Source organism: Drosophila biarmipes, chromosome 2L (genome assembly GCF_025231255.1).
Source record: "Drosophila biarmipes strain raj3 chromosome 2L, RU_DBia_V1.1, whole genome shotgun sequence".
Lineage (NCBI taxonomy): Eukaryota > Metazoa > Arthropoda > Insecta > Diptera > Drosophilidae > Drosophila > Drosophila biarmipes.
The window spans coordinates 20820766-20847347 of record NC_066612.1 but is presented as its reverse complement, the minus strand read 5'-3'; the positions used below and the strand labels follow the sequence as shown (position 1 = coordinate 20847347).

At 46.2% G+C, this 26582-nt stretch overlaps 3 protein-coding genes across 16 annotated transcripts in view; all 3 read left to right on the top strand.

Annotated features, from left to right (window-relative positions):
• LOC108033606 (dual specificity calcium/calmodulin-dependent 3',5'-cyclic nucleotide phosphodiesterase 1) overlaps positions 1 to 20672 on the top strand; it is an 87012-nt gene extending 66340 nt beyond the window's left edge. For 6 of the 13 annotated variants that reach the window (XM_050885326.1, XM_050885325.1, XM_050885322.1 and 3 more), the window contains 6 exons: positions 1405 to 1518; positions 1942 to 2004; positions 3823 to 4335; positions 16803 to 17052; positions 17828 to 18947; positions 19992 to 20672. In XM_050885326.1, the coding sequence (XP_050741283.1) occupies positions 1405 to 1518; positions 1942 to 2004; positions 3823 to 4335; positions 16803 to 17052; positions 17828 to 18947; positions 19992 to 20149 (2218 nt within the window). In that variant the 3' untranslated portion in view covers positions 20150 to 20672. Of the gene's footprint in view, positions 1 to 1404; positions 1519 to 1941; positions 2005 to 3822; positions 4336 to 13682; positions 14264 to 16802; positions 17053 to 17827; positions 18948 to 19373; positions 19481 to 19991 lie in introns of those variants that run through there. The other 7 variants (XM_050885327.1, XM_017107961.3, XM_050885330.1 and 4 more) reach the window with 5 other exon arrangements.
• Positions 5236 to 7666, top strand: LOC108033610 (polycomb protein esc). Its single transcript, XM_017107973.3, has 4 exons — positions 5236 to 5508; positions 5579 to 5712; positions 5777 to 5948; positions 6595 to 7666. Exons 1-4 carry the CDS (start codon positions 5449 to 5451, stop codon positions 7504 to 7506), a joined length of 1278 nt encoding a protein of 425 aa, XP_016963462.1. The 5' UTR covers positions 5236 to 5448; the 3' UTR covers positions 7507 to 7666.
• A 1963-nt stretch (positions 20673 to 22635) lies between the features above and the next one.
• Positions 22636 to 26467, top strand: LOC108034132 (cyclin-Y). Of its 2 annotated transcripts, none has more exons than XM_017108921.3 (3): positions 22636 to 22727; positions 23838 to 24880; positions 25175 to 26467. In XM_017108921.3, the coding sequence occupies exons 2-3, from the start codon at positions 24058 to 24060 to the stop codon at positions 25555 to 25557; spliced, it is 1206 nt and encodes a 401-aa protein (XP_016964410.3). In that variant the 5' UTR covers positions 22636 to 22727; positions 23838 to 24057; the 3' UTR covers positions 25558 to 26467. The 2 variants fall into 2 exon arrangements, with proteins under 2 accessions (XP_016964410.3, XP_050741551.1); XM_050885594.1 differs by lacking the exon at positions 22636 to 22727 and adding an exon at positions 23005 to 23390.
• Positions 26468 to 26582: the final 115 nt, after the last annotated feature.

Below are 26582 nucleotides of genomic sequence, written 5' to 3'. Positions count from 1 at the left end.
TCATGGTATTTGTTTTCAACTAGTCGGATGGGACTGGGCCTTTGCAATATATATGCACCGGGAAATAATTTGTATTTAAGCAATAAATTAAAATTTCATTACTTGCGCATGACAAGGCATGGCTCTAGTATTAGAGTGAGATTTCAAATCCCTATGGCTTCTTGCTTATTCAAGGGTGCCGACAACTAAAATCGCTTTAAATTTGCACTGAAAATACATTTTTAAAAAATTTGAAACAATTAGCTGGTCCGGAAGATTTATCTGCTTGGCTATTATTTTTTATCGCGAATATATGAGCTTCAAAGGGTCTAAAATGCTTCCATCTACAATTTGTATGTTGCTGAAATGTAGTTGTTTGAGTCAATGCATTTTGACTGTATTTTTCACGTTTTTTAAAAAAGCTATATTTTTAATTCCGAGAAGTAGTACTTATATAGGCATCTGAAAAGCGTTTAATCACAATTTTAATATTTGAACAAGCAAGGCATGGCATAATTTTAGACTGACCATGAAGAATGGGAGTTTTCAAATCCGTACGGCGCCAAGCCTATAGAAAGGTCTTGACAAATTCCTTTTTTTAATATGTACACTGAAACAAAATCTTCGAAAAAGCGCACGCTAGGCGATTTTGGCGTTAGAGTTGTCGCATAACTCGGCTGAAACAAGAGCTTGACCGGAACCTATATCGGCTCGGCTAGTATTGCTGATCAAGAACAAATAAACTTTATACTTTCCCACGCATCTATAATTTCCCTTTCCTAAATGAGCAACAGATATTTGTATGTTGCAGCAATGTAGTTGTTGGAGCCATTGTATTTATTTTTTCCTTTTCATTAATAGATTCTATTTTTAATTCCGAGAACTAGCAAGGTCCTCTCTTAACCAATGTAAGTAATTCAACCCGTGCATAACAGTTTAGGAAGCATTCGTTGTCGTAGATTTTTCCATCCGACCCGCAGACCTCAGGCCCTCCAAAACCGCACCTGCAGAACTCAGCTTGTATGGCCATGGCCAAAGGAGCCATCAGACAGAGGGCGATCAAAATTGTCCAGTTCATGGTATAATTTTCGAACTGGTCGGATGGGACTGGGGCTTTACAATATATATGCACCGGAAAATAGTTTGGATCTAGGCAAAAATTCACAATTTCATTTCTGCGCATGACAAAGCATGGATCTAGTACTAGACTGGCTATGAATAATTGGAGTTTTCAGATCCGTACGGCGCCTTGAATATTCAAAAGTGTTCACAACTTAAATCATTTTAAATCCACACTCGAAAAAAAAAATCCACGAACTCGAAAATGTCGGAAAACTGTTTCGAATCAAGGGTATAAGAACGTCAGGCCTTTTAGTTCGTATGAAACTGCCGAAATATTGTACTAACCTCTTTTTATTTCCACAGAATACGCAGTCTTCTCCGTCGCATGGACCATGAGACCGTGGCCTACGAGGATATGCAGCGCAATCTACACTACGCGGCTCGTGTACTCGAAGCCGTCTTCATTGACGAATCAAGGTAGGTGGAGGCAGAAGTGGTCTTACACCATGAAACAGCCCCAAGAAATCGAAAATTTTGCAAGCTTCTTGGCGAGCTAGCCTAACCAAGAGGATAGCGAGTCGAGTCGAAAGGTCCTTGGACAACTCTGCTTCAGCTTGGGCTTCCTTGGGGCTCCCATCGAATTGGTTTAGGCTTTGTAACCCATTTTAGGAGTAGGAACCATCCGACTAATGCTGCGTAGTTCCAAATTTCGGATTTGCACCCAAGGCAAGCTTCCAACTACCCATCAAATCATCCAACTTCGCTACTTAAGAGATAACGACCTTTAAAGCCCATCCCAGGCCCCTAAACCTACCGAATGTATACATATATCTGAATATTTTTCTTTTTATATCCGTTCTGTTACTGTTACTCTGTGTGTGTGTCTGTGTTGTTGAGCAGAAGCCCCACAACAGGTAAAACAAAGTTGGGGCAGATTGCGTCCTCATCCGTTGAGAGCGAAGAGTAAGTGTTCCCATCGAGTCAAACTCGTCGCTTTGGTTTTGTCGTTAACTCTGTTCATTTTTAACTCTAACATCTCGTCTATAATAAAACCATTCCCGAACTCGCGCCCACATCAAACCCGAGCCCCCAGTAACCACTATTACTTACCTATCTCACAACTTTCTTCTTCCAACTTCTTTCTAACTCTGTTACCGACTTTTTCTAACCTCATTCTTTGTAGTGCTCTCTTCAGTTCATGTTCTTCGAGAATCAATATCTATTCTTTGCCTTGCTCTACCAGTAAATAAACAAACTAGTCCATCATCATAATCAGTCGTATCTATTCTGTCTTCTATCTGTCATTAAACATCATATCATATAACGTTTGCAGAGATCGAGTATTTCCTAGCCCTAGACTAGCCTTACGTAACGTATAACTGTGTACTGTATTCTCCGGCTCTTGAGAGTTACTAAGTTAAGGTTAAGACCCCAATCACCGTCCCCTAACGATTCGCAGCACCGTATTTTATTGAAGAACTTCCCTAACAAACCTGTCTGCCATCAATTCTCAGTGTCTTACTTTTGTGCTCGCCATTTCTCTCGGTGTATCTGCATTATTTCTACTCAGTTCGTTTGACAGTTCGCCAGATAAAATTCTCTGTGTGCTTCCTCTGAATCTAACCCGTATTCCTATTCTTCTGCTATAACTTCGCCTCCGAAAAGCTATTCGCTATAACTTACACTCCTAGTGGTGCGCAGAAAGCGATGAATCTCGTTGCAGGGTTGCATTTTGTGGATCGTAGTGTAAAGCCGCTTCTTTTTATGTTTATGAGCGAGATGAGTTTTCCCACTTATTTCAATATTAATGTTTTGTTTTATTTTTAAAATATTAAAAATGTATTCCGGAAGCTTTGCACTTGCAGCTCGATTTCGTTTCGTTTTCCAGCCGCAGAAGGGGACTCCACAAATGCGAGCCCAGCGCATCAGTGCATTTTTATTATTTACCACACTTTCAATTTAATCCCCCACCGAACCACGCCCGAATGTCATCTGCATATGTATGGAATCCATTGTGTTCAGGTGACGGGGCCACATGAATTATTAACATTTTCCTACCTACCGAACCCACTCAGGACACGATTCTTCGATTACACGGCCAAGTGTGGTTGGATTGAAAGTGGCTTTCCCTATTTACCCCAATTATTTTATTCCTTGTTTTGCCGACAACTCACTGAGTTAACCTTGCTTGCCATTAAGGCTAGCTTTGCTGCTGCTCCTGCGGACTAGCTGCATTTTAAAACTTCGCCCTGGAGGGACAAATTGAGTTCCTTGAGCTGTGAAACATTTTACTTTCGTGGTTGCATCAAATTGGGGGAAAAGTTACAAATTATAATTTGGTATTAAAAGGTGTATGTTCAGTTATTTTAATTTATTCTTTATTTTAAAATCAAGTCCAGCATTCTTGTAGGCCGAATTTAAAGAGAAAAAGCTAATTTATAGGTACCTTGCTGCTTAGGCCTTCTTCGTGGAAAAGTCCGATCCCCTACCCTACTTACCCTAAAGCTCTACCACAATCTCTCAACTGATGTTCTATTTATATATTCTTTCTTTCTATTGCCAAACTATTTATCTAAAAAATTGAAACTGAATGAAAACTCACACAAAACACAAACAAACCGAATGCAATGCAACGTGAAATCAACGGCGTGTCTCGTACTCTAACAATTGCCCATTGCCCGGTTCGCTGTTACTCACTGCCAACTGCTGGTCGCCGGATAACTCTTGACCGCCTGCCTTGGACTCGAAACTGGCGCCCAACGCGGGGACCTGAACCTGCAGGGAGGGCTGCAACGGCAACTGCAAGAACCTGAGCTGCAGTCGGCACAGCCACGGACGAGATGACCAGCAGCAGCAGGACAACAACAACTCGAACAGCAGCTGCAGCCTGCAGGAGGTGGCTCCCGGGGGAGCAGGCGGCGGGGGGGCCCCGCCGGCGGGCGACAACCAGGACAGCATAGAGGGTCGCACCAAGGGCGTCTCCCTGGCGCCGCAGACCCACGGCGGACCCACTGGGCCCCCATCCTCGCCAGACACCAGCTCCGCCACCCCACCTGCCCCCAAGCTCCAGCCCGCCCTGGAGACCGTAAGGGAATCGGTGATGGAGGAGGGTCCTTCGAAGGACCCGGGCGACAAGGCAGCCCCACCCACCACGGCGCCGAGTGCCAAGGCGGCGGCGGAGGGTTCGGGGGCCAGCGGCGGCAGCAGTGGCAGCTGCAGTAACCCAGCGACCGTGTACCGGCAACGGCGCCTCAGGACACCCACCTGGGCCAGGTCCATGTCGACGAACAAAACGTACTTGAAGTTTGATTTCTAAGCTAACCGATTATCCGTTCCGCCTTTCAGTTCGTTCGATTTGCCTCTTTTCGTTTGACGTTTGCGTTAACACCAACAACCGACTACAACACAGCTCCTGAATGAACTACTCTATCTAACAACTCTGTCTCTATCTGTCCTCCTTCCAACTCCAATCTATCTGTCTGCTGACCTCTGTCTGCGATTTCCACCGCTGTAATCTTCTGTCTAGCCTCTGTCCCCTAGCCCAATCTTTTGCTCGCTTCTGTTGTAAATAACTATTTTATCCTAGACCAATAAGCAAAAAAAGAAGAACACTTGTTTCGTTCTCCACCCGCGTTACGCGTGATTGTAAATGTTCCTTGCCTCGAGTGTTGTAAAAATAAATTATTTTACCATTTACAGACCAAGCTCCGTTGGAACACAGATTAATCTTGTTAGTCGTGTTTGCTGACGTAGTTAGTTTTTCACAGAAGCAGAAACTGGAGGATTTGAAATTGTCCGTCAGAGAAAGAAAGATATGCTTAAAATTATACAAAATATATGCACATAAAATTAACCGTTCTATTTTATAATATATCCTTCTGGTAACTTCTGGTTAAAATCATGAAAAATTGAAATCAAAGCAGGGTAAACTTTGACTTTCCAGAACCTACAATGACTTCCAGTTTCTGTACGCCTGTCGCAAGTAAAAACTATCTTTATTTCGTCGACCAGAGTTATTTTGTACATACATAGTTTGTATACCACTGTGAACCCATGGCATGTTATTTGTTCGTTTACCCAATAAACCTAGCTTGCGCATGTGTTCTGTCATTTTAAACTTGAATGTGGCGCCCAAGTGGCTGAGTTATCGTCTTATCGATTAGGGGCTGCCCAACACTGGCCAGCTGATCGTGACCAGGTGGCCACTCCACGCAGCGGTAGGACCGTCCGCGCTTGAATATCACGGTATTTTTCGCGATCTGTGGCTGGGGTCGCACCATTGCCGCCAAAAAAAACATTTTACTGCTCTGGCAATTTAAACATTTTTGCGGCGTAAACCAATAGTTTCTTGCAATCGGGGCCTATTTTGGGGTTCAGTTAACCGAGCAAACGTGCCGCGCGTTCGAAATGAGCAGTGACAAAGTGAAAAACGGCAACGAGGGCGAGGAGTCGGAGGAATCATGTGGCGTGAGTAGCGAGTGATAAATGGATGTGCGAGATGGGAATTAATGGATCTTTTCTGGCCCTGCGCCGGCAGGATGAGTCGGCCAGCTATACGACCAACAGCACCACCTCGCGCAGCAAGTCGCCGTCGTCCAGCACGAGGAGCAAGCGCCGCGGACGCCGGAGCACCAAATCGAAGCCAAAGAGCCGCGCGGCCTACAAATACGAGTAAGGAAAGCAATTAACTATCGAGCTGGCCTCTGATTCTGAGATGATTCCCCTCCCACCAAAGCACCCACGTGAAGGAGAACCACGGAGCCAACATCTTCGGCGTGGCCTTCAACACGCTGCTCGGCAAGGAGGAGCCCCAGGTCTTCGCCACCGCGGGCAGCAACCGGGTCACGGTCTACGAGTGCCCCCGGCAGGGCGGGATGCAGCTGCTCCACTGCTACGCAGATCCGGATGTGAGTTCGCTGGGGCAGAACCATTTTCAAGACCTATCAGATCGATTTAAGTTGCAGCCCGATGGGTTTCAATAGATAACTTGTTAGGAGAAGTAAGATAAATCTTCAAAATGTTAATGGCTTTTGATCGTACTCTGCAAACCCGAAGACAGCCTCTGCACTGCACAGGGTTTCAAAGATACACCCCCTTTTTCAAGACCTAATTTCTCGTTCTTTTTGGGAAGGAACTCTTTAAACTCACATTTCGTTCTAAAAAACTACAAACTTACTATCAGTTCGGGTAAGGGAAATATTTTCAAATGAAATACAATTGGCTAGTCACTAGTCCCTGAGACAAGGCTTCATCCTCAAAAATCCAAATGTGTGTTTTGTTTCATGCTGTATAACCCGATTATCTTCCTTATTCTTAAATAAGAATAAAAAAATATTTTAAAATTATCAAAACATTACAAAGATATAACCATTCTAAGTTGTAGTTCAGGTTCACTTAACTGAATCAAATGACTTATATTCGTTTCACCTGGTTAAAGACAAACTTTATTGCCTATCTCATCTAAATTCTAACTTGAATCGTCTGATAACTTTGGTCAAGAAAATGGGTATAAAAACAAGGAAAACATTGAACACCTTCGAATTTGCTCCCCAGCCCGATGAGGTATTTTACACCTGCGCCTGGTCGTACGACCTGAAGACGTCTGCCCCACTTTTAGCCGCTGCCGGATACCGCGGTGTCATCCGAGTCATCGACGTCGAACAAAACGAGGCGGTGGGAAACTACATAGGGCACGGACAGGCTATCAACGAGCTCAAGTTCCATCCGCACAAGCTGCAGCTCTTGCTCTCGGGCAGCAAGGATCATGCGATAAGGTTGTGGAACATCCAGAGTCACGTCTGCATTGCCATCCTGGGCGGAGTGGAAGGACATCGCGACGAGGTGCTATCCATAGACTTCAATATGCGCGGAGACCGCATCGTGTCCAGCGGCATGGATCACTCGCTGAAACTGTGGTGTCTGAATACGCCTGAGTTTCATCACAAGATCGAACTGTCGAATACTTTCAGCCAGGAGAAATCCACGCTGCCTTTTCCCACGGTGACCAAACACTTTCCCGACTTTTCGACGCGGGATATACACAGGAACTACGTGGACTGTGTGCAGTGGTTTGGCAACTTCGTGCTCTCCAAGTCCTGCGAGAACGCCATCGTGTGCTGGAAGCCGGGACAACTTCACCAGAGCTTCGAGCAGGTGAAGCCGAGCGACTCTTCCTGCACGATCATTGCGGAATTCGAGTACGATGAGTGTGAGATCTGGTTCGTGCGGTTCGGCTTCAATCCCTGGCAGAAGGTGATTGCCCTGGGCAACCAGCAGGGCAAGGTGTATGTGTGGGAGTTGGATCCCAGTGATCCCGAGGGCGCCCACATGACCACCCTGCACAATCCGCGCAGCGTGGCCACTGTGCGACAGATCGCCTTCTCCCGGGACGCCAGCGTCCTGGTTTACGTCTGCGATGACGCCACCGTGTGGCGCTGGAATCGCAGGCAGGCGGCTGCCATCTGATGGCACATCAAAGCGCAACCACACACCAAATCTCACGTGGCCAAATCTATTACATTTCCCTCACTTAGTTCCTAGTTGGCTAGCATTAAGATAGAACTGTCAGTATGCCTCAAACAATACCCAATAAATCCAGGAATGGTTGTCGAGCCGATTACGATTATGTCGAAGAGTTAACTAGCTTTAAAGGGGTAAGAATGAATGGCTGTTATTAAATCTTTCCTAAAGATGAATTATCAACTTGAATAGATTCCGAACTGCTGCTCTTTAAGCTGTGTAAACGTCTTCACGCCGCCCGAGTGTCCCCAGTTGGCAATTCTAATTGTGGAACAAAGCAAAGCTTCGCATAACAAATGGCTTTCAATTGCTGCGTCATTTATATGCATTGCTGCACTGGCAAGGAGCTCCAATCTGCTGCTGTCGCCCTGGTCGGAATGTGGGGGATTAGCGCGACGAAATTGAAACTGCCAACGGGAGTCGGTATCGGGGTGAGCGAGTGAGCAACCAGGCGGCGGACGGCAATCCCGGGCAGCCATAACAGCTCCCAGCAGACTGATTAAGCGCGCAAGGTCCCACAATGATTTGCCATACCCTAGCTCAGTTTTTATTGAACGCTTTCGCCTGATGAAAGTGCAGACCATTCCTATCATGGCTTTTTGGGTTAGGTAATGGAAATTTATGAAAATAGCTTGTTCTATTATGATGGGAACTTTGATGGGGTTCCATTTGGGGCGCGCTATCCTGGACTATTTCTGCAACATAAACATGAAGAGAATTTATGGAAAGGTCTCGCTGTATTTTCTTTTATTGCGAAAGTAGGCTCTTGCTTATTTTTCCCACGTACTTAGCAGCCTTTGCTAATCATTTGGGCTGTAGAGGATGAAGGGAAGGTACAAGAAAATCACAGATATTTAAGCTAGTTAAAGGGAAACCGTTAGAAATTTAAGAAAAATCATATTTGTTTTATTAAATTTTGTGGAGCATCTTTAATAGTCATCTTGGCTATTGCAATAAGGGATGTAGCACATGTAAGCCTCGTAAAATACCCTTTCTTTAATTTGAGGAACAAACATTTGTAAATTTGTCATGTTTATCTGTAATTTTTGACATAGCCAGTTTAAACAGGGCATCTCAAGGTTGTCGGGATCCCGAGAATTTGTTTGTGTCCACATCGTTCTCGGTTGATTGGGTTTGCTTCTTCTTTGTCCGCCGTTCGTTGACCGCACTCCTTTCATCTCCGAGCAACCCGGTTCCACTCCATTTGGTGGCTGTGAGTAATTAGCTGAAGTTGGCTCGGGACGACTTGCCGCCGGCATTAAGTTGTCGAACTGCGATTCCCAGAACTCGTCGAGGGCTTAGCCCTGACACGCAGAGTCGGGCTAATCCGGAGCCATTGTTCTAGCTCTTCTTTTCCGTGGGACTTTCGGGTGGGGCCATAAATTGAATCGAAAACCGAAGCCGGCGGGGGACCTTTCATTGTTCGGGGAGACTCCTCCTGGGCGCCTGCATTACGTTGTCATTTGTACTTGTTTGTCTGTCCAGATGCAACTCGGCACGCTCCTCGGCCAACAGCTCCACGCACGTCCTCAGCTACGCCCGTCGCCACAGTCACATCCACGAGAGCGACTACGGCGACCACTCCAATAAACGACGCATCATCCGCCTGCGGTTTGTCCCCATCATCTCCTCCACATCCACGCTGTCTGTTTCGATGTTGTCGCTCGCACTGAAAGAAATACATAGCACTTATAGTAGCTGCTTATAGGAAAATTGTTGTGTTTAGTTCTAGGCTATTGCACTGTCCCAAAATAAGCTCAAATCATGTGTAGTTTAAATCAAGAATAGCAACAAAAAAACACAGCTTTCAGTGAGTGATTGAAGCTTATAAATAAATGATTAAACGTGTTTCAGAAAAAAGCTAAACTCTTTTTTGGATAATATTTTTTGAGATACTCAATTGCTTTTTGAAGGTATAAATTTGTATTTTATTGGGCTAAGTTTAATCATAAACCACTTAGAATACATTTTAAACGAAAATTAAATGATACATCGGCTTAATAATACAATTGCTTATGTTTTCCAAATAATAAAAACTAAAAACTACTTATATACAAATAAAAAATATGCTAAAAGTACATACATAAACTGGAACCATCCGTTGGTTTCTAGTTTCTTATCACAAATTTTGGAAATGTTCACAAAAATTGTTGGGACACGGCGAATACCTCATTTTTTCGAGTGCATTTGTGCGATTGCTTCTGCTGTCTTTTTGTGTGTTCACTCGCAAAACTCGCAATTACCCCACACTGCACTCCGTTACCAGGAACCCACTCGGATGATGATTTGCCTCCCGCTCTTGTCGGGCAAAATTAATCAAGCCAGAGCCGCTGGAAGGGAATGGGGAGGATGCGCCTCCCAGAGGCTGTCACTTTAATTCGGTTTACATGTGCCGGCGACACCGAAATTAGTTTAGCGTGTCAGTTCTGGCAAGGCTCACAAGTCGGCTGGAGACGGGCAAGGGAACTGTCCCACTAAAAGCCCCAAATCAGGCCGAGAAAATTCCGGCTTTGGGCTTAAGCTCTTAAAAGGGGGCGTTGCCTTGCCCACTTTCGATTTATGAAGACAAATGGTCAGAAGGAGGCCGCCGCATACTAAAGATTTTCCGAAGAGCCCGCGAATTACGACGGTCTAAGGACCTGCTAAAATGAATGAAAACTCCGGGGAAATCGCGTTCTTGATAGGATTGAAAATTTAAGAGGATGGTATAAAGATATACGCACACTTTAATGTTAATTAACAAGTTAAGGATGATTTGAAGGAAATACCAAAAAAAATTATATTTTAGGTTTTATGCAACGCATTTGTGTGGATTAAACAGCTCCAGCAAACGAATTAGGTTTGTATTTATTATTTTCCGACTCTCAAGTTTCCCATTCAATTTGCATATCTGCCCACCCTGAAGACCCGTCAAAGTGCCCAAGGTATCCGAGTATCTTATCATTGCCGCCGTCGCTGACGCAATTTTTCTTTGTTTAATTATGATAAAAACAAATAGCAATAGAACCCCAAAAAGCCTGTACGAAGAACTGCAGGAACCACAAACTGTGAAATTCGAGGTGGATATAAAACTGCTGTGGGTGTCGCAATCAGCGGCGCAGATATCTATGGTTGAAAATTCACAAATTAAATGGCGTTTTGCGGCTTCATTCATGCCGATAAGGTGGAAATAATTTAATGTGTTTTTGTTTTCGGACCCCGCACATCGCGCTGGTCGGACGGAATAGTGAAAAATATGTGGAAAAGTCGCAGGCTCCGGGCTTAAAAGCGCGCTGTTCAATAAATCACAATTAAAGGGAATTGCAATTATGCCGCAGAAGAGGCGGCAACGGCGCGAGGGCGTGGCAAGCAAGTAATTGGAACTGTATCATTAATAGTCATTAACTCCGATTGGCGAGTGGCGGAATGTCAGTCCTGGTTAAGTGATGCACGGGCACAAATTAATGGGTTAGCAGCGATCTCGTACCTGCGGCGGGGAGCAATTAAAATTGCGAATAATAGTCAAATGAGTCAGAAGCAAGCCCCCATCGACCGCCTGGAAATTGGGTCAGCAGTGCCCCAACCCACTCCACGCGCCCAAGTTGAAGGTTACTCCGCAGCGCGCACATCATAGGCAGTGGTAAACGTCGTCCACTCTCATCAATCATCTGCGGGCGAGTACAATGGGAGTGACCCAAAAAGCAAACAGCCCCAGGACGCGGACCAGCGACCCCGCCTTGAGGAGCACAGCTGATGGCACACTGCCCTGGCGAAAATCAATAACAAATGATGTTAACTGCCAATTCTGGCACATCGGCAACTCGGAGTGCTCGGAGTGGGCGAGGGGCTGGGAAATGTATCCGAGGTAGTCGCATCAAAATAAGGACCTTCGCCGGTCTCTCGTCCTGCCATTACGTCCTGTCTGTCCTGGCTTCCGCCTTTCTGGTAATTCAAAGCGAATACGCACTTTAATCGCAGGGTTCTGGGATTGAGTAGGCGAAGAAGTCAGTGGGGTTTCATAAACATTTCACTACAAAGTGCACAGAAAACTTGTTCTTTTTTAGTTGAAAAATTGTCCATCTAAGAATAGATTTATATCCTAAGTTGTATTTAAAATAAGATGCACTTACTCTTTATTTCGTTTTTAAAATTTAGAATAATAATTTAATAATCATTTAAGAATAACTTATATTAATCCGTTTACCATAAGTCACCTAGCAAATGTTTAATAGAAGCCAGCTTTTATCGAGCCATTCTTATCAACATGAACTCCTCAAGCAGCCCTCGCAGTAGTATTGCCAGGCTTTCCCCTGGCTTTTGTGCTACGTTATACAATGTCCTTGTGCCGTCTCCATGGCTGAGGGGAGGGGGCGGCGGAGAGGGTAATGGGACATGTGAGCCGATTTCGTGGGTGAGGTTTCAAAAAGCCGCCGACAACACAAAATCATTGGCACAAAACAAAGCCGTCAATTTGCCAGCAGTTTCCGTGTGCCGTCGGTGGCGATGACAGCCAGGAATGCCGCACAAAACACCGGAGCGACGACAAACCGCCTGAGGCACAAGTACAGGAAATTGCACGCGTAACTATTAAGTGGCATGCTCCCCGGGAGTGGGTGGGTGTGGGTGGGGGAGCTGGGGCCGGGCCAACGCATTATCATTGGCCTTTGTGGCGCAGTAGGGGCACCGTTTTGGCCCCAGTTCCTGTCACCAAATGACCCCCAAAGTCGGCCAACAGCCAGGAACATCAACGAACAGTTTCCAGAAACCTTCAAGTTGAGGGTTTACGCAGCGGAATTGTGCAAATGGCCCCCAAAAAAGTTGCACAACAGCTTTTGAATGTGCCGTGAAGTGGAGGAAACAAGGTGATTTTCGATAACTACTTACACTAATTACAATCCTATTGAGGTGCATTCGTTAAGGTGCACCTCGTCAGGAATGGTAGTTTGAAGTCCCTGAGTGAACTGTTCAAACACCCGACTTCACAAGCACTTCCAGAGCAGTTCGAGCTGCACTCGCCGACTCCTGCTGCAACCTGTTGCAGACTTAAAGCCACTTTCCCAGGACCAAAGCTCGCGTGCTGGCCAACTGCATATCGGGGGCCACTGCGGGAGGAAGTCGGAGTGCTCATTGGGAAATCATGCAAATGTGCCAATAACTGATGCAATTTATTTTGGCAAACGCCGCAGCACGCAATTCGCCGCACGCCCGAGAAATGGAAATTGAATCAAAGGAAAATAGGAGCGGGCACGAATGGGAAATGCAATTGGCAGCGGAGCCGGGGAAGGAGGTGATTCGCCACCTCCTGCTTTGCGGCGGCCGCCTTGGACCCGACCCCACAGGATCGCACGGAGGAAATGGAAGGGTCGCGGCAGGTCGTTAAACAAAAGGCAAACGCCAAGGACCCGAAAGGAAGTTACTTTCAGTCACAGATACTTGGGCCGGTCGCTGCGAGTTCTGGCCAAATGAATTCGTGACGTTGTCGTGTTTGTCAGGCTCCGGTTATTCCCTCCGCTTCTGCTGGTTTTTACGGCCAAAGCTGTTCTTCCCGGGACACTGTGTTGGTATTGTCTTGTGGATGCCTTTAGCATTTGTGTAATTGTTTTGCGGGGAATAGTAAAATTATAGTATAGAACTTGGTGTGCACGAGTGGACTACATTCAGCCTGGAAGTACACTGAAATTAAATTTCAAAAATAAAATAGAAATGCAGGAAGTGCTAGAATTTCCAGGCTTTCGTCCTTCTTAATTCAAAAAAATTCATAAAATTCATAAAATTAGGTAAAACTATTTACTGCGATCGTGGAGCCTTTAGATTTCTCAGTATAGAGAGGGTACCATTTTAGGCCACCTTAACACTGAAGGTCTTCGAAAAGGGAACAAATATTCCCTCAGTGGCTGGTCCTTGGTCCTTGGCGCATAACAGTGCTGTGCCGGGCCTGGCATGACTCGGCGATGTCTTACTGCTGACATAATTGATATGGGCCACCTACCACGGTGTTCTCCGGGTCTTCCACTCTCCGCCGGCCCCAAGTCTTCCTCCTGCCGCAGTTGGCGTGTGCCGGGCTGTGGCTGTGCACACGCAATCCTGCTGGGCCAGGACTCCCGGGCTCCCGGAGGCACGCAAGCTGGAATGGCTTCTTGGGCCGAATTTCGCCAACCGTAAGCGGTTTTTTGGCCGCACTTCAGTTTAAACTTAACTCGCGGCGGGCCAAGTACACAAGAGTCTAGCAACGAGCGGCGGCAGAAAGAACTCCGTCCGCAGAGCAGCGAAAATTGGGAAAAAAGTGCTGCACAAATATTGGCTGTTGTCCGTCATTAAAAGCGCATTTTGTTTTGCCAGCTAATTACGAGAGTGAAGTGGCGGGTGGCAGCGACCCCGAGCCGAGAGCCCCTGCCCCGGAAAAGCAAGTGTCCTCGGAGTGATGTATTAATTTCAAGTGCCAAGAGCGGGCGCGACATTGCCGCAAAGTCAACTTCCACCTGGAACCCATGTCCGAGCCGGGTGGCAGGGCGGAGGGTGTTGTGTCTGGGCCAGCAGAAGTATCCGAGGAGCCACCGCTGAGCCGCTCCGGCCGGCTGACCGTCATTACCATCGTGGTCGTCGTCGCCGCGCGCGCCATGAGTCGTCTGCGGCGTGAAAGCAGCCGTCAAAGCGTCATCACCGTCGAGCTGATTCAGTTCATAATTCAGTACCGCGCCAAGGAGACGCAGGAGAAGAAGAAAAGGTGCGCAAGACTCAAGTGTTCCATACGATCCCTGGGCAGAGAACGCACTCCCCAAGCCCCATGTTCTGCGTCTCTGAAGCGGAGCATGCCATGCTGAGCGAATGGTATTACATACGGAGTATTCTAGTGCAAAAACAACCGAAAATCCCAAAAACCCACACGCCCAAGCGGGACAGTAGAACAGTGCAAGCTCAGCGAACTATCTTGCCGGAGAACAAACATCCCGACCGCAGCACTTGGTAGGAAATGCACAAGATAAATCCACATGACAACCGTCGCCGCAGTTTGCAGGGAGTGTTGTGCAGGGACAGTGACGTGAGGACCCATTTATTTTTTGGGGTTTCACAAGAGAATTATTGGACCAGGAAGGGGGACCCTAAAAAGTAAAGGCCACCAAATGTGGGCAAGCAAATCGAGAGATTTTCAGTGTACTGGCTGCAATGGGAAGATACAAATTAGAGGGAGATACATTTGTTGAAGTGAAAAGTAAATGTATATGTAGATATCTAATCTGCTCTTAAGAGGATCTTAAAACAACATATCATCCACCTGCAAATTACTTTTCCCTATTTTCCGGCTTAACCCATTTCCAAAACTAGTTAGGGTGGATGTAAATGACAACTTTATTATTTGAATAGGTCCTCCAATTAATCTCTCAACCACAAATCCCTTGGTTCTGAGTTAGTGCTGAGGCTCCACATAACCCGCCGCAATGGCTGAAATCCCCCATGGCAACCCACTAATCCTGGAGAAACTCGACAATCTTCGCCAGAGCCGTGCGCAGACACTATGGATTAGTTGTGGGCGGAGGCGGATGAAGCCCACCCACTCAGCTCTGAAGTTTGTCTAATTAACCATAATTGAATCTTCCGCTAATTTGCTTAAGTCGAAAGCGCTTCAGACAGTCGCCTGTCTCTTTCCCCCGCCCTCAATGACCGACGTCCCCCGTCTCTCTCTATCCGAGATGTTCAGTTTTAAGGAGCGTCTAGGTGCGTTCGTAAAAAATATGTCTGGCTAAGGGAAAATGCCAAGTAATGAGGGGAAATGGGTTTCCAAGAAAAACGCCAAGTTCGTTTGAAATTTTATCAGAAATCTAATATTCACAATTTTCGAGAGGTAATATTTTTAGCACTAAGCTAATTGGGGAACCTGGCGAATGGGGGAATTGAAATTTAATATTGGTAGAGAAGGATTTCGTTTAAAATTCATATTAAACAGAATAGACGACCCGTTTTCCTCTTACTACCTCTGCAAAAAGGATAAAATTAAAGAAATTTAATATTTTTTTAATGCTGTGGGTGTACGTATTTATAATTTTGGGAGGGGCAAGGGAACGTGCTCTTCCTTATTTTTAGCATAATTATTTTTATTTAACTTAAATATAAATTCATATCTTGAATCAATTTTAATAATTTATGTAACTAGTACATGAAACATTGAATTAAAATGTTCAAATCCATCGAAGCAACTAATATTAATGATTTTTGTACTTGAACGTTAAAATCCATATCTCTAAAAATGGCGAATTAAAATTGTAAGTGCTTAGAATTTAAATAAACATATATTTTAAGCCTGAATGTTTCTTTCCTAAATTGTCAAGTGTATTCCGCCCTCCAACTTGGACAATTGATAAACCGAGGGTAGTGTCCTCAAGCACTATAATTTAGATCATTTGGGCTGGGTCAAGCTGGAGGGGAAATGCACTGTTGTCATGGAAATGCATTGATTGGATCTCTGACAAAAGAGAGCCTTAATGGCCAATTATCGGGGACTTTTCAAACCGTGGGTGGGACGGTAAATGTGTGCGAATGCGGAAGCCAATTAGGAGGACAGGATACTTTTGTAGACAAGTTGGCGACTTTGCAAGCGAAACTTTTCGCCCCGGCTGTTCCTGTTCTTGTTTTTGATGTTGCACACAATACGCACAGATACTTGGCATGCAATTAAGACATCCGTTGAGTCGCCACCCCATAAGACACACACAAGAACACCACCGCCCCACATGCCAAACGACGCATGCTGCACCGTGCCTGCCTTTCAGCTTTTTGCTTAGTAGCAACTCTTGCACCCTCACTCTGCTCCCCGAGAACACAAAACCACACCCACCCGCCTCCAACTTTGAGATGCTAACTAGCTAATGCAAATACACCTATCTGCCTATCTGCATCCTTAAATGTTACTTTAACCAACACAAAGTACCTATTTTCCCCGCTCACTAATTAAACTTTTATCCGAGAACTAAACTTTCTTTCTACCCCTACAATAAAAACTTTCCTTTCGTGCAAAATTTTAACCAACACAAAAACTTACTTTCGTTTAAAAATTGATATTGTTTTAGACTTGGCTTTCATTTGCGTTGAATTTAACTCTAGCTCTGCGAACTCGAAAGCAGATAACAAACTGAGATTCGGTTTAATTTGTACATTTATTGAGTATTGTTTTGGTAACTGATTAACCCGGAAAACGCCAACCGTACGCATTGAACTAATGAATGGTTTTCTTCTCCACCCCACCCCACCCCGAACCCCTCCCCACGCAGGCGCCTGGCGGACGAGGACGATGAGCTGTCGGAGGTGCAGCCGGATGCAGTGCCCCCGGAGGTGCGCGAGTGGCTGGCCTCGACCTTCACCCGCCAAATGGCCACCAGCCGGCGCAAGAGCGACGAGAAGCCCAAGTTCCGCTCGGTGGCCCACGCCATCCGGGCGGGCATCTTCGTGGACCGCATGTACCGCCGCGTCTCCAGCTCGGCCCTCACGGCCTTCCCACCGGACGTGGTCAGGCTGCTCAAGGTGAGAGACAGAAAAGTTAGGAGCTTAGTGAAACTCGAGTTCAAACCTAACTATAGAGTATATAAGTGCTTGGTCAGGATCACTAGCAGAGTCGATCGAGCTGTATGTCTGTCCGCCTCTGTGTCCGTCCGTATAAACGCTAAGATCCCGAGAACTACAAAGTCTTGAGGTTCAAGTTCTTCCATATTCTGACTGAAAAATTGTTTAAATCGGATTATTCATTATGAAGTTATAGGCAAATAAGTTGTAAAAGCTCGTGAGCAGCCGATTTGCTGCATACATAACTCCATCCCTCTCGTACTCCCTTTAGCCGAGCACCGGCTATCGAATCCAAATGGAACTACATAAATAAAATAAATAATTTTAGCAATTGGTCAGAAAAGTGACGTACTGCCTCAAGGATGGGAAAATAACATTTCAACGGAGAATGCGGTTCTACTTCGAATCCATGAAATTGGTGTACACTATCTTTCAAATAATAATAGTGGCACTCCTTTTAATTGAAAATAGTGTATCTTTGATACTATCCTATAATACCAATATAATAATAACAGCGTAGTTTCTAAAAATGTGAATAAATTCCATGGAAAACCTCATCGAAGAGTGGCTGTTGTACACTGTTCGTTGGCGGCACAGAACAGGCAGATCTTATTCCCTTCAAAGTGATAAATTCCGAAATGTAGTTTCTCTCTTAATCACGACACTCGAGCTGAGCAGTTCACCAAAATGTTATCAAGTCACCTACTCATTCCCCATCTTCCATGTTTCCCCGCAGAACCTGGACGACTGGACGTTCGACGTGTTCGCGCTGACGGAGGCGGCCAGTGGCCAGGTGGTGAAGTACGTGGCCTACGAGCTGTTCAACCGCTACGGGTCGATCCACAAGTTCAAGATAGCGCCGGGGACGCTGGAGGCGTTCCTGCACCGCGTGGAGGAGGGCTACTGCCGGTACAGGAACCCGTACCACAACAACCTGCACGCCGTGGACGTGATGCAGACGATCCACTACTGCCTGTGCAACACGGGCCTGATGAACTGGCTCACGGACCTGGAGATCTTCGCCTCGCTGCTGGCGGCCCTGCTCCACGACTACGAGCACACGGGCACCACCAACAACTTCCACGTGATGTCGGGATCGGAGACGGCCCTGCTGTACAACGACCGGGCTGTCCTGGAGAACCACCACGCCAGCGCCAGCTTCCGGCTGCTGCGCGAGGACGAGTTCAACATCCTGTCGCACCTGTCGCGCGAGGAGTTCCGCGAGCTGCGCGGCCTCGTCATCGAAATGGTCCTGGGCACCGACATGACCAACCACTTCCAGCAGATGAAGGCCATGCGGCAGCTGCTGACGCTCCAGGAGGCGACCATCGACAAGCAGAAGGTGCTGTCCCTGGTGCTCCACTGCTGCGACATCTCGCACCCGGCCAAGCAGTGGGGCGTCCACCACCGCTGGACGATGCTCCTGCTGGAGGAGTTCTTCCGCCAGGGCGACCTCGAGAAGGAGCTGGGCCTGCCCTTCAGCCCGCTCTGCGACCGCAACAACACCCTGGTGGCCGAGTCGCAGATCTGCTTCATCGACTTCATCGTGGAGCCCAGCATGGGCGTCATGTCCGACATGCTGGAGCTGATCCTCGCCCCCATTGCGCCGATGAACAAGGGCAAGCCCGCCACCCTGGTGGAGCAGGAGCCGGTGACCTCCTCGATCGTCATCCCCAACTCCGGGATCACCCCCAGCATGGACAAGCCGCGCGACCGCAACGAGGTCAAGGCCACCGCCGCCGAGTGCCTCGCCCGCAAGAGCGTCACCGGCACCACCTCCAAGTTCAACATACCCAAGCCCTGGCTCACCTGCCTGGTCGAGAACAAGAGGATTTGGAAGGAGCAGGCCGTCAAAGGTGGGTTCGCTGCACTGAAAAACACGTAGTTTAGGTCAGGGCGCTTTGAGTAATACCAAAAGATATCCTGCTTTACAGATAGCGTTTCTAGAGCCAGCAAAAGGCTATCGAAACTATCAAAATTACAACATTTTGAAATGTATTTCTAACATTATGAAACCAGATTCATATTTCTTCCATTTTCTAAATATCTAAGAAATTACTTAATAATAGATTTCCGTTTAGATACTTAACAGGATGTTCGAGGAATATACATATAAATAGTAGCCATTTTTGAGTGTAGTGCTTCTTCATTATCGTTTTAATTGCCTGCTGCCTTGGCGCTTTTTGTAGTCACATTAGCTGCGCTAATTGAGTTTGACCTTCGCTTTGATCTGTCGTCTGCCGACGGGCTTTTATTATTCATGCATAAACCTTCTTACGCAGAGCTCATGGAACGGCGCCGAAAGAGCGGCCATTAGGCGAGTCAAGACCCCTCCCACCCCATTCAAGACCAAAGACCAGTCCCAATCCCAATCCCATTACAAACTAAAGTAAGTCCAAGTATTTGAAGGAAAATTAAAGGGGTGTGCTGAAAGCTTAAAGTTTTTTAAGTAATACAAGGGATCTTCACAGGAAAATTTTTTTGATTATAAAGATATAATAAATGCTTTTGGACTTCGCCTTCATGCTTTCCGTTCCAAAATAAAACTCAGTTCTATTAAAGCGATGTCTTTATAAAGTAGTTTTTCTTTAACGTGTTATCAAAACATATATTTTAACCCTATTTAACGTTCATACAAATAATATTTTGTAAAATCCCATACAAATGTTAAAAAAATGTCAATATCGTTAATATATTATCATTATTATTTTTATTTGTTATTTTTATTTTTATTTGCTAAAACAGGGGGTTGTTCAAATCACTTTCATTTTTCATTGCATTTTTTTTTAATTTTTAACATTTGGTTTTAATTTAATCATTAGTTTTTTTAATTGTATTTCAGCGGATTTCAGTTGCATTATAGAGCGTAAAATTCTAAATGTTTTTAATTCATTTTGCAGATGCTGAGGCACGAGCCCTGGCCACGGCAGCGGAAGAGGCCGCAGCAGCAGCCGCGGCGGCGGAAGAGGAGGAGAACAAGCCGAAAGCGGAAGCGGAAGCGGCCGATGGCGAGCAAAGTGAGGCAGCCGCGGAGCCGGCAGATGGCGCTGCCGCCTAAAGTGGCCGCCACGCCACCTGGCGGGCAACGACACCGGGAGGAAAGAGGGAACGCGGATGCAAAACACAAATACAGAAGGAGACTTGGGGATGGCTACACTGAAAGAATCCTGTTTACTAAGCTTAGAGCAGTCAGAATATTAATAGCAAGCCGCTTCAGATGCGCTCTCTATGTGAATTGTGGTAGAGTTAGACTAGTACATCTTGTAGGCTTAGATGCGGCACATTAATATCGATATATATGTATAAATACCTTATACTGTGTTGTTGACAGCGGAAAACCTTGCAGAACAAAGGGAAACCCAAGGAAATTCTAGGGCCAAGCACAAACAAAAACGAGTAGATGTAAATAGCGAAGGTTCAACTGAAATTTGTTGTGAATTTGTTGGTTCGTTGCGAGCATTTATCTTTAGATTTGAGTTGTACGTGTCTCTTATTAGTTCTAGTGAAATGTGGAATTTATTGTATGATTTCTATAAGTTCGATGTATGCGATTCGTTCTATTAAATACATATATTTTTGTAGCCGTTTCAGTTATTATTTTCCCCTCTGTTTGGTGTTTGCATTTACCAGCATTCGAGTTGCTCAACTTAGGGAGTGGTTTTCGCGAAGGGACGACAGACTCGTCGGGAGCTGCCTAGATATTAAGTACCTAACTAAACCAAACCAAAAATACCTGACAACTAGCTGTACGACTTGTATATACTCTCTCCACCTCCCCTAACAGACTTTGCCCAACCCAAGACGAAAGCAGAGGGTTCTCAAACTTTCCACTCTACAAATGCACATAGCTACCTATCGAAGGGATATTTAATACGTACTCTTAAGGATATAATAGTCGCGTTTCTACAAACATTTATTTTTATACGAGAGCGCGGGGAGAAGGTGTAGACGCGAGGAGGGCTTGAGTCGCAGGCGGTTTTGATTTCCTTTCGTTTCGGTTTCCTTTCCTTAACCAACTTGAAATGTTTTCAAACGTTTTTCAAAATGTCTGATAGCGGGACCATTCTTTTAAGATTTACCACTGCTCTTTACCACCGAGCAGGCCAGGACGAGCGGGGAAGAGGACCGGGGCGAGGAGACCGGACGGACCGCGTCAAAGGGTAAAGGGTCAGTGGTAAAAGTGCTTAGCAGTAAGGTACCAAATTATCAGCTGAAATTGGGATCATAGCTTTATTAAGGTAGTCGATAAACGTACGAACAAAGTGGTGCAGATGTGTACAGCGGCGGGAGGAGCGTACCACGTCCACTAGAAGCCACGGATTAAAGGCAAACACAAACAGAACAGCGTACACAGCAGATTAATCTACTCCTAACCATTAATGGGATAAACATAGCGGCAGAATATCTATTGTGTGACGTAAATATTATTGAACAACAGTGTATCTTATAATGTATATCAACCCGAACGCTCAAAGCGATGCGCATATATGTATACCCTATATATAGCGACCTCTCGAAGACCTGTACAAAGTCCTGATAGCCTAGCTTAGTGCTGGCCCACAGGCCGCAGACCTTCTTCAAACGAAAGTTGTTATTTATCTCTGTTGAAAAACTAGCGAGCTGCAGGAGTACTAATCGACCGCATGGATATGGACATATATGAGGTTTACGATTCAATGTTATAGCAAAAGTAGTCTAGTGGTATCATAAACACACTTACAGGACGGCGGATGCCATCCTTAACTTAGCCGAAGAAACAATATGGAATACACTTGCATACAGTATATGAATAAGTTGAAAGCAATCATTACATTTAAATAACAAACTACTTAAATAAAGCCCTAATAATATTTAAAGTACATTTTGTGTAAATAAAACTTGCACAGGATGCAAAATACGTAGAGCACTAGCAAATGCACTCTATCTAGAGGCAATTAATAGCCGATCCACACCCCAAGCAAGTCCCAACCAACCCGAAGTCGCATGTTACTGAGATCTGTAAATAACCTTGTTTCATCCACTCATTTCTAGCCCAGTTACTATCGAATAAGCAAATAACTGTGTACTTTACGAGTTTTCGCAAAAAGCCTACTATGAAGCGTTTTTGATTTTCCTACTACGTTAAACTCAACATTCAATATGCAATCTAACGGCGACGGTAAAAGGCAAAATATTCGAGAAAGATGAGTACGGCTGAGATGTATGCTTATTACGAAATACTTTCAAGTAAATTATAATAACACCATATGACTTTTAATATACTAATAAAAATTCTTATTAAACCTAACTGAGGGAGGTTTTTCTGGAGGGGCGAACTTATCCCAAAAATATTCCAGTCTTTGAATGCAATTCACACAATCCACCATAAACGTTCTTCTGCTCAGTGTACGTTCTGAAAATCGACATACCCGTGTAAAATAAAATACGAGCGTAAAATTACTCTACGTCGAATGAGGAGTGCGGTATTTATCCGGTGGCCGTGTATTTCACTTTTCCCTGCGGTATTTTAGTGGTGTCCCTTTCATTTCTAGTATTTTCTCCGAGCCGGATGGTATGACGACACTAACCAACCGACGGTCACGCTGACCGCTACTTATCGATATTTATAAAATACGATACATTTCCTTTTCGAGCAGGTAATTAAACTGAAAACGCGAGCAAAACCCTTAGGATGTGTGAAAAGTGGGAGCTTAAGTGAGCGCCAAGCTGGCGGCCACCGCCTCGCCAGGGTGCTAACGCCATAGCTGCCCGATTCGGGACTGCTGCCACTTGGTGGCCGTTCGTGGGTGTTTCTCCGGGCAGAGGCCGAGCAGCGCTGCCGGCGTCGACGCAGCGCCAATCCATTCATTCATTCCGTGATTAATGTGCGGGGACAAGCGCTCCAGCGCCCGACAGTGATACGGCAGTCTGGAGCTGGGCCGTCACTTGCGTCCCCGGCGACAACTTGTCCAACACCCCGTCGACCCCCTGCGTAAACAGAGTCACAAGCTCGCTGCCGCCCCGCCCCACCAACAGAGTATATCGGAGTCGTGCTCCCCGCGAAAAAGAAAATAAGACAAAGACCTCGCCGAATTAGGCAACTGGCAGCCCACTGTCGTGCCTGGGGTTAATTAGTTTTTGCACAACAATCTGGCCGGCCTCTAAGCCAAGCGATTCCGCCTATAAACGGAGCAAATAAGCGGTAGATAGTGAAGCATCGGGCTCTCGGGTCGAGTTCGGAATACCCTGGCCTAACTATCCCCTTTTGAGCGCTCCGCCGTCATGTGATGACTGTTCCATTATCTCAAAAAACGGCAAGGGTACTATCACCATTTCATATCTAGAGCCACCTTTCCCCACAATTACAATCTACTCAATAACTTCGACAAGTTATACTGAAGGCACTTGGCATTTCTTTTTATTTTCATATTCTTTGGAAGGGTCTATGCCACATTTGATCAATTTCATTATGTTTTTCGAATCTTATAATAATAAGTAATAGTTATGCAGCATCCAAACAAGACAGTATGTCCATGTCGACCAATAATTTAAATGAATGGCAAAGAAAGATTGTTGGAATCCCTTTAGTGATAATAACAGACCTAGAAAATGGAATTACCAACCCTCCTCGCTGGTAAACCTTCCCTAAAGTCCAACAGTACCCCTTCGGAGGGCAGCACAATAATTAATAATGGGTTGGGGATACGTACAGATTTGTAGATAAAATCGCATAGAATCCGGCACTAATCGTTATCTACTCTTTGCAGCAAGCGCTCGCCGGCAGCGGTAATTGTGGAGCGATAGCAACGCCAGCGCCATGCCCATAGACATAGACGCACGACGACCAAGTGCCAAAAGCGAGAACCGAGCGTGAGCGACTGCCAGGAGCAGGATTCGTACCCGGGGTCCATCCGCTAGTCAAGAGAGCGAGAGTGCCAAGCCAAGTTGCATTTAGTTTGAGCCCCCGACCAAGCCAATCCACGCGAGATGGGCAACAAGAACTCGTGCTGCGCGTACTCCAGTCCGCAGTCGGACCGCAAGTCCAAGGACCTGCCGCCCGTCTTCGAGGAGCGCCACCAGCTGAGCCATCCGCCTCACACGTCGCAGCACCAGCTGGACGGCCACCACGGATCCACGTCGGCGGTGCACCTGCACCACCACCATCACGGCCATCACCAGCAGCAGAGTCAGCAGGGCGGCGGCGGAGACAACTTCGAGAACCAGCAGAATCTGCAGCACATCTCCGAGCGAGAGGCGTTGGAGGGCGAGGAGGATCCCTCGGTCGACCCCACGGCGGCCACCATGTTCCTGGAGCGATCCAAGGTGGAGAACGGCGGCATGACGCGCAAGCGTTCGCAGCAGCAGATTGCTCAGCAGCCGGCAAGCGGCGGTGGAGGAGGCGGCAGCACTCCAGGAGGCAATAGCTGCGGCGGCGGCGGCGGCGGCATGAAGAAGAGCTCCTCCTGCTCAACGATCTATCTGGACGACAGCACTGTGTCGCAGCCGAATCTTAAGAACACGGTCAAGTGCGTCTCGCTGGCCATTTACTATCACATCAAGAACCGTCAGTCCGACCGTCGGCTGGACATCTTCGATGAGAAGTTGCATCCCCTGACCCACGACCAGGTGCCGGACAACTACGACACGCACAATCCGGAGCACCGGCAGATCTACAAGTTCGTGCGCACGCTCTTCAACGCCGCCCAGCTGACGGCCGAGTGTGCCATCATCACGCTAGTCTACCTGGAGCGGCTGCTCACCTACGCAGAGCTGGATGTGGGGCCCTGCAACTGGAAGCGCATGGTGTTGGGTGAGTTGGGTCTCGAGCTGAAATGGTACCTTATCTTTCGGAATGCACTACAAAAACATCCATAAGATGTGGGAAGAGATCTGGATATGAGAACTTCAGAGATAGTTTTGTAATTGAAGAAAACCTTATGTTTGAACGTAGTTGGGAGAACTCCACGTTATACATTATTTTTCCATTGACACAACAACAAGCCCCAACAAAGAAATTTTATTTATTGAATAGTGTAGCTATGAATTGCTAAGTTTATCCCTGTCCGAATATACAAAACATAATACTGAGTGCTGAATTTCACAGGTGCCATTCTGCTCGCCTCGAAAGTGTGGGACGACCAGGCCGTTTGGAATGTGGACTACTGCCAGATACTCAAAGACATCACCGTGGAGGACATGAACGAGCTGGAGCGCCAGTTCCTGGAGCTGCTGCAGTTCAACATCAACGTGCCGTCCTCGGTGTACGCCAAATACTACTTCGACCTGCGCACGCTGGCCGAGGCGAACGAACTAAACTTCCCCACGGAGCCGCTGTCCAAGGAGCGGGCCCAGAAGCTGGAGGCCATGTCGCGGGTGATGCAGGACAAGGTCACCGCCGAGGCGCTGAAGAACGGGATCAAGAAGTGGTCCTCCATGGACAACATCAGTCAGGGCGGGCCGCGACGTAGCGTGGCCATACTATCGTGATTTACATTAGCCTACTAATCAGAAGAACCATCAGCAGCAATGAGTCGAGAAATCCGTACTCTGTAGTTCGTAGTCCGATCGATCGTAATTTGAGAACCCTAGCTCCCCCGATTCAGGTTCGTTTCGCAGTCCTCCCGATTGAATAAACTTTGCGGGAGGGTTTTTAGCCAGCACTCTGCAGGAGCATCCACGCCCACACCCAAGTACGTGCAGAATCACAGTCGTATATACACAAAAACGTTTTAACCACACGTCTCGAATTAAGGACCACTTTTTACATATACATGCGACGATGTATATTCTTGTAAGCGAAACTACCGATTGCAGTCAAGGATTTGGGTGATTTTAACTGAGACACAGGAGCTCTACAGCAACGCGTAACCAATTGCCAAACGAAAAATCACAGAAACAGTAGAGAATTGTTTGTAAAAAGGCTTAACTATTGTAATTGACTCGCCACCCACTGGCATCTGATCAATCTAATCTCAACGGTTGGCCTCGGCTGAGAAATCGTCATTTACTTAGCGTCCGCGCCCGGAACACTTCCCTGTACATTTGTTACGAATTTAATTTGTCTACCGCGCCCCTTTCTTAATACCTTAATATGATTTCGTGTGATTCTTATAGTTTCCATTAGCTTTATACGATGAGCGACGTTCGGCTTCCCCGCGCCAGGCTTCAGGCACAAACACAGGGGCGCGGCCTGCGGCAAGTTGATTTGTTTTCGATTCTTAGCCTTAGAAAACCAACAAACATGAGCAAGAGTATGGAAGAGCACAGCGCAATATTAACCCAAAAGATTTGTGAGTAAATTAATGTACTAGACATATAAGGATACGAATTATATGCAAAATGTATTTTATTTTGTAATTTATTTTACGATAAAGCTGAATAAAAGCAAATCAAAGAGCAGTGTTGTTGCTGAGAGCCAAGTAGAAAGGCAGCACGGGAACAGTAATTCATGTAGGTCCAGCTAGGAAAATTTGAACTAAGTTTGGAAATATTTTCTGCCATTTTTGATTAAT

Excerpts from the sequence above, each read along its gene's own strand:
- LOC108034132 (XM_017108921.3), top strand. The coding sequence starts at position 24,058 with ATGGGCAACAAGAACTCGTGCTGCGCGTACTCCAGTCCGCAGTCGGAC. Across the intron at positions 24,881-25,174 it reads CTGGAAGCGCATGGTGTTGG|GTGCCATTCTGCTCGCCTCG; the intron begins GTGAGTTGGGTC and ends TGAATTTCACAG.
- LOC108033610 (XM_017107973.3), top strand. The coding sequence starts at position 5,449 with ATGAGCAGTGACAAAGTGAAAAACGGCAACGAGGGCGAGGAGTCGGAG. Across the intron at positions 5,509-5,578 it reads AGTCGGAGGAATCATGTGGC|GATGAGTCGGCCAGCTATAC; the intron begins GTGAGTAGCGAG and ends CTGCGCCGGCAG. Across the intron at positions 5,949-6,594 it reads ACTGCTACGCAGATCCGGAT|CCCGATGAGGTATTTTACAC; the intron begins GTGAGTTCGCTG and ends TTTGCTCCCCAG.